The 7,554-nt window shown below is 35.4% G+C and overlaps 1 protein-coding gene across 1 annotated transcript; it reads left to right on the top strand.

Annotated features, from left to right (window-relative positions):
* The first annotated feature begins 3,770 nt into the window (after window positions 1-3,770).
* LOC137715891 (mitochondrial dicarboxylate/tricarboxylate transporter DTC-like) lies at window positions 3,771-7,072 on the top strand. The gene is made up of 6 exons (XM_068455253.1): window positions 3,771-4,076; window positions 4,322-4,405; window positions 4,880-4,941; window positions 5,132-5,493; window positions 6,304-6,518; window positions 6,622-7,072. The coding sequence occupies exons 1-6, from the start codon at window positions 3,960-3,962 to the stop codon at window positions 6,676-6,678; spliced, it is 897 nt and encodes a 298-aa protein (XP_068311354.1). The 5' UTR covers window positions 3,771-3,959; the 3' UTR covers window positions 6,679-7,072.
* The last annotated feature ends 482 nt before the right edge of the window (window positions 7,073-7,554 follow it).

The following is a 7,554-nucleotide window of genomic DNA, read 5'->3' as shown; positions in this document are numbered from 1 at the left end:
TGCTTAAATATGCGAAATGGATATATAATTCAAGTTGGGGGAGTTTTGAGAGAGAATTTTCTTTTATGTATTAATAGTATAATATAGCTGGGGTTCCATGCATTATTCTTGTTTGGGTTTATATTTACCATTGGGTTTTGTGATAATAGAGATCCATAGATGCAAAAGCAAATGAAGACTTGTCCGAGCCCATTCAATAGGCCCAAGATAAATTGGAAGCTATTTCAACAAAGGCATAGGGCACATGCTTATATTTGAAGTGATGGGCAACAGAGAACATCTCACCAACAGCCAAAAAGTACTTTTCAATGACATGAATGAGTAAATAGATGATGACTCACTGTCCTCCGAAAGCTATCAACTAAAGGCAAAGCTGGGACAGTCGGACCAAATTGTCTATAAAAGCAGAGAAAGACACCATAGACAAGGACACTCAACCAATCAATCAAAAGACATCTCACTTTGCTCTCAAACAAAGCCATAAACTAGAAAGCCTTAGTTTGTCAAAACGTCCCCTTTTCAGTCGTAGAATCTCCATAGAAAGCTTTCTTTTGTCAAGTTTAGAAGCTCTACTACTTTCCCTTAGTGTTGTAGTATCGATTCCCTCTAATAAAATTATTTACTTTTCACCCCTCACTGCATACAAAACCTTGTAAACTCAAAAGAGAAGTGGTTGCCCGACAAGGTTAAATCTTGCCCCAGTCTCTTTTGTTTATACTTATATGTAGTATATATGTAGTTTAATGCATTTTCCTTCATGTATTCAAGTCATTTTCAACTATTTTCTACTTAAGAGTTTCATTTGCATTCGAATCTATTTAAGTTAGTAAGCATGTTTTCATTAAAGTAGACTTTGATCGAGGAAATGGTTAAAAGGGCTCTGAACTCCCTTCATCTTGGACATACAACGTTATGAATTACAAGTCCTTGTTTACAAGGTAAGAAAAAGAACTTAATGCAGACTTAACCCATATGCAACAATCCTTTGATAAACAAAAAGTTTAAATAACTTGAGGTGCAAGTAGACTACCTAATCCACACCTATTCAAGAATTTGTTATATAAAGATAACAATGGCACACACAAATATTTGTTAGTTTTGATTGTGAGCCTTAAGACCTACATCAAAGGCCTCACAAAGGCACATTTCAAACTAACCATAAACTTGTCTTGCAGCACACCAAACAACAAGGTCTTGCCCGATGAGCAAGAAAGAGCCATTTTCCTGGGGAGCTGTGCGAGGGACTAGATCTAGAAATCCAACTCGAACAATTGTCTTTCATGCATCCATGCTAGCTATTACATACGTACGTTATTATATCTAACTTTGGTTATTCCAACGATTTCATTAGAACCTGATTAAGAACCTTGATTGTGATCGGGGTATGAAATTAAACTTTAGGTAATGTTAGGGAGACTAAATTTGTTAACAAAATTGTGTAAACTAAATTATATGTAAGTTGATGATTGAATTATTACTTAAACGTTGATAAACGTGTTCACTCCTATTGGTGATGCATTGTTTAATTTGCAAATTTTGTTTACAAATTCAGTATTCCTAGCATTATCCTAAACTTTAGGTCCAACCGTCCAACACAGTTACCAACTTGGAGAATCTATACTCGTCTGAGTCGTTGATTTTTTATTTTTCATGAAAAGACTTTGCAATATATATATATATTTTTTTTTCTAAACAATAATGTTAGTAGATTAAATTGTTTATTATTAAGAAAGAAATCGGTAAAGATCAAATATGCACCAGAGCCGCATGATTGATTTCCACAAGTGAGATAAAACACCAAAGTGGGGCGCGGTGTGGGTGCAGTTGGGATTTTTTGGGGGGTGGGGAAGCTGATGCGAATTTGCAATATTTTTAAAAGGTGAGATTAATAACATTTTTTTTTGTTAATTTTAATATATAAACTGTGACTATATATGATGAGATGCCTTGCAATTTGCATGGCACATGCCATATGATCACGAACACGTAAGTTAAACGTACTTATATAAACATATAATTAATCTTCATCACGATATCACGCATGACTACAGATCCAAGTGGTTGCTGGTCACTTGTAATCAGCATTCACTGCAAACTTCGATTCTAATTATTTTATTCTTGTAAATTAGTATTTGCATCTTATTACGTTGAGATTTCACTAACTAAATGGTAATATAACAAGGCGTCAAACTTTATAAGATTTCTTAGTTTTTTGAGGTTGGATTTACATTTTCAACACATTCTTTATGTGTAATACGTGCACAACATGTATATTATATGACGTTTGAGCATGTGGATTGCTTTGAGCTCAATATGTGATTAATTAACTAAATTATTTTGATACCACGAAAAAGTTGAACTTTCATTATAAAACCAACTATGAAGTGTTCCCATTTGTTATAAGCACATACAGTGTTATTAACTTTTTAATGTGAGACAACCCTCCACATCGTCACACTATCAACAACACCAATACCATCTAAATCTGTTATATATAATAAATATGTGATTGATGTTCTAAATAATGTGTAGGTTTTTAATTCTTAATCAGTCAACGAGAAAAGATTCGAACTTAAAATCTTTTTATATAAAAAATAGAAGGCACCGTTACAGACTAATCGACTTAATCTACATTTACAAAACATTGATATTAGATCCTAACGTTTATTATCGAAAAAAAAGAGAGAAGAACAAGGCCGAAAGTTTATGAGGATATATTGATGTTGATCACTGCCCCATAACTGAAAGTGACATGAACGATTTTCACAAGGTTGGCATCAAATGTTATTCCCACAAAAATCAAACTCCTCACGTTAGCGATAACTGGTTACTAAATTCTCTAATATATTTCACCCAAAAATAAGAGAAACAGATCCAATATCTTAACCTGGACAGTTTAGTAATTTAATGTTTGTGAATAATCCTTTGGCTGGTTGCATAAGCTGAGGTCCTCGTGAGGCGGACAATGGGCAACACCAATCTTAATTTTGAATTTACCGAAATAGCCTCCCAACACTACTTCGTTTGGAGACATCGAATTCCCCTGAAAATATCGATCCTTTTGTAATACGCTGTGCATCTGTGCATGAAAAAAATATTCTTAACGTCCATGCCAATTGACATGCGTAATTTAATTACTTATTTGCCCTTGAATTGCTTATATTTGTATCTATATTAAAGTGGGAGTGCATGCATTGCAATATAAGACAAGCAAATATGCATCGAGTTTCCCTCCTCATCAAATTTATGAAGAAGGGATTAAGAATTCCGATGGGAGATCAATAGATGAATGATAACATGTAATTTTTATAGAGAGATATTTGATGGGATTGGTAATGAAGTTGTCATGCAACGCTTTTAAAACATGAAAATACGTTAAGGGATATTGTATGTTAGTATGAAAAATTTATGGATTAATATATGTAAGTGTTTTGTTTATTAAATTCTTAAACTTTTTAGTTTTTGACTTTGTTGTTTGAGAATGCCCTCATCGCGAGTTAGATATTAACATGTTGCAAGAAATTTTGTAAGAGCGTTCAATCTTACACTAAGAGATGCACTTTTCTATTTTCTCTATCTTTTTAAATATTGATCATGTCAAAAGACAAATATCATTTCTTTTAGTTATTTTGTACAAATGGAAAATTAAATTTTATTTAAATTTAAAAATAAAGAATAGAGGCCCGAAGTAGTCTTACCATTGTAATTTGGTAGACATCTGAGGTCATAGAACAAACTCCATTTTCATTTTCCTCTTTTATTAAAGGAAAAACTTTCAGGTCGTGAGGAAAGCAAGGAGGCAGAGGAGGGTCTGTTGGGACTTGCGAGTGCAAGACAATCAGTCTAGCCTGTTACGTTGCCTCTTTGTTTCTCCTCTTCTGCAACTCCAAAGCAGAATCAGCCCCCGCCCTTTCTTTACCTTCTTCGAGCACGTCACTTCTTCATTTCCAATCCAAATAATGGGAGACAAAGGTACGCCCAAATCTGGTGTTTGGCCCACCGTTAAGCCCTTCGTCAATGGCGGAGCCTCTGGTATGCTTGCTACCTGTGTCATCCAGCCGATTGATATGATCAAGGTGAGTTTTTGGACTATAAAGTTTGAATCTTTCTTTACATTTTTGAGATTTGGATTGAACCCATGTTTTTTTTTTCCTTCGTTTTTATTGATTCTCACTTCCATTTTTGAGCTGAAATCGCGTTTCCTTGATGATTTATAGATCTGGGAATTTTTTTTTCCTGAAAGTTTTTGTTTTGATTTGTGCTGTAATGTGGTTCATTGGGACTCACACTTTCTGGGTTCTTGTTAACTTGGCTGGTACAGGTGAGAATTCAATTGGGTCAGGGATCAGCTGCCCAGGTCACCAGGACCATGATTAAAGAGGAAGGCTTTGGTGCTTTGTATAAGGTATTGATCCAGTGTTGAATGACATTTCAAATTAAGTGATGCTTGTAAGGTGTTTAGATTTGAATTTGTATCGGTAAAGATGTTTCTAAGATAAGTTCTTTCAGTTTCGACCAAAAAATATAAGCTCTTTCAGAAGTATCACTTGATATAGGCTTTCGATTAACACATTTTATCAAGCCGTTATCAAATTCATCATCCACTTAAGTTTTAGTTCATCCATGTATTTGACTAAAAAGTGTTGTCTTTCATACTACATCCAACCAATTTAAACTTAAAATTGTATTCCAAATCCCATCTCTCTGCTTCCTGGATCCTAGTGCAATCTAAGGTCATTTTATTGTCAGATTTGAGGTTCGAAATGTGGAAGAACGTTTTTTTATTGATTTAAAGTTCTTGATGTTACGTGTGCTGATTGATTGACTTAAGTTCATGTGTTACAATGATAGTTTATCTAAACTGAAATTCTATGAGCAGGGACTCTCTGCTGGGCTACTAAGACAAGCTACATATACCACAGCTCGTCTTGGATCATTCAGGTGAGTCTGTTGCAAAATCCAGCCTTAAGTAAGCTTTTGAAAGCTTTTAAAATTTTTAGTGAAAGATTTGCCTTTGTTTAGTGTCATTTTCTAGATCTTTTTATGTACTTTTGTCATGTGATATTGTGATTTTATATGTACATTGTTTTTTAGATCATCTTGTTAATCTGAATCTGATAAACTTGTTCAGGATTCTGACAAACAAAGCAATTGAGGCCAATGATGGGAAGCCTCTACCTCTATACCAGAAAGCCTTGTGTGGGCTAACTGCTGGTGCCATTGGAGCATCTGTTGGAAGTCCAGCAGATTTAGCACTCATTCGTATGCAAGCTGATGCTACTTTGCCTGCTGCTCAGCGCCGTAACTACACAAATGCTTTCCATGCTCTATATCGTATTACTGCAGATGAAGGGGTTTTGGCACTTTGGAAAGGTGCAGGTCCTACCGTAGTTAGAGCAATGGCATTGAACATGGGAATGCTTGCCTCTTATGATCAAAGTGTTGAATTTTTTAAGGATTCCCTTGGATTTGGTGAAGGTGCTACTGTCTTGGGTAAGGTTCTTTGCAAGTAGTATAAAAATGTGATTCTCTTCTGTTTTAAATTATTTTGGATGTGATTGAAATTAGGCTTGACTTTGTTCAATCTACTCTTTATATGACCGATCCTTTTTGTGAGTAATGAAAATATCCAGTATTGTTAACATGGAATGAAGAGTAATGGACTTCATATATTAGGGCAGGTTTTGCTTTATGTGAGGAAAGATTTGGAATAAACAATGAACATTGTAGAGTTAAACCTATATAGCCAAAATCTCTCTTTTTAGTCCAGAATTTATTATTGAACAACATTGTCATCGGCAACTATGAATGGTGATGGTTGATCTGTAGAGAAGTTGGACAGATTTTCCTGAGTCTTATTATGACCCTAGGCCGGTCCACGTACAGATTTTGAGTTCATCTTGTTTAAGATTGTGAATTTTGATAGTTGAGGGGTATCGATGATATTTTATTTTCCAGTTATTCTATTTGAATGATGATCTCTCTCTCTCTCTCTCTCTCTCTCTCTCTCTCTCTCTTTCCTTTGTATCTACATTATCAAATTGAAATTATATTTTATGACCAAAAAGTGAAACTATATTTTTGTTTCCTTTTAATGAGTTGGTGGCATGCCATTAAATAATTTACATGGTATTTCATCCAATCCTGTCCTGCAAAAAGCAGTTAATGAACTTTCTAGTTTTGGCCTATGCTTATGGCCACCTACATAGTAATGGAATGTTAACTCTTATTCTCTCCATTCCGTGGTTAATATTAGGCGTATGATTATCGTTGAATTGACATGTGCTTCCTTTATCTTTGTAGGTGCCAGCACCGTTTCAGGGTTTTTCGCTGCTGCTTGCAGTTTGCCCTTTGACTATGTGAAAACCCAAATTCAGAAAATGCAGCCTGATGCTGAGGGAAAGTATCCATACACTGGCTCTTTTGATTGTGCCATGAAAACCCTGAAAGCAGGAGGTCCATTGAAATTTTACACTGGGTTTCCTGTATATTGTGTTAGAATTGCCCCCCATGTCATGGTACTCTCTCTTTCTCACATTGCAAGTGGCCTTTCATTTACTTTTGAATGCCTCGGACATTTTTCTTGATGATATTCTAATTGTTTGGTGTTTCATTGTGCAGATGACATGGATTTTCCTCAACCAGATCCAGAAGTTGGAAAAGAACTTTGGGTTGTAGTTTTCTTCGTGGACGGATATTTCTGCTGGAGTTGAGTTCAAACTTCAAACAATAATTTTTCTAGTTGTGTTGTAGTCCTGTTCTGCGAAAACACACCTACAAAGTCAAACTAATTATTGGGAATTCTAATATCGGAGTTGGGAGTAGGATTTACTGGAATTTATGATATTTGTACTAGTAATTTTTCGGGTGTGACTGGAATTGTAGGAGGATTACACCCCGTCTTATTGATTTTGAAGTTGAGTACTTGAGAGGGATCCTCTCGTTAGGAACAATTGGACAAGGAATGAATGTCGAAGCGAAATAATGAGTTTTGTACACCACAGTATAAACCGGGGGTTGGCGTTTTGAAGCGTCAAAGGTTTTGCATATCATACTCTGCAAGTTTATAGTTTGTGTTCCTTGTAGTGCATGATCATGTTAAATAATTATGTTTTTGATTGAGGGCGTAAATCCCCAGTGAATTTGTTTGTTGGAATGAATTATAAGCTTTAAACCACTTGGGTAAACCAAAATTATGTCGACATCTTGGATCCCTTGTGTTGGAGAGAACTTTGGTGCAACGTGGTGTATACCCAATCTGAGCTTGTCTGTCTTCTCACGTTGCACATCAAATGAGGAGAGAGCTATGCATTCATTAGACTTTAGTGCATAAAATTACTGTCTTATGAAGCTCCTTATGGAGTATTCTGGTTTAGTCTTACCAATTTCACTCTTCGGTACTTTCTGATTTTCATTCCTAAACCCTACCCCATTTGGAGTCGGACACCTATTCCACTAAACTTGCACTCGACATACTCAGTCTTTAACCTACTTAGGCGAAGATTTTTAGATTTTAACACTTTCCGCCAAAGATTAAGCGAAAACAGTAGTTTA

Source organism: Pyrus communis, chromosome 14, assembly GCF_963583255.1.
Source record: "Pyrus communis chromosome 14, drPyrComm1.1, whole genome shotgun sequence".
Lineage (NCBI taxonomy): Eukaryota > Viridiplantae > Streptophyta > Magnoliopsida > Rosales > Rosaceae > Pyrus > Pyrus communis.
This window is presented reverse-complemented; position numbering and strand designations above follow the sequence as displayed.

What these genes read in the sequence shown, in the direction of transcription:
- LOC137715891 (XM_068455253.1), top strand. Translation starts at nt 3,960, where the DNA reads ATGGGAGACAAAGGTACGCCCAAATCTGGTGTTTGGCCCACCGTTAAG. An exon ending in GCTCGTCTTGGATCATTCAG is followed by an intron (nt 4,942 to 5,131) that starts GTGAGTCTGTTG and finishes AAACTTGTTCAG; the next exon opens with GATTCTGACAAACAAAGCAA. An exon ending in TGAAGGTGCTACTGTCTTGG is followed by an intron (nt 5,494 to 6,303) that starts GTAAGGTTCTTT and finishes TTATCTTTGTAG; the next exon opens with GTGCCAGCACCGTTTCAGGG.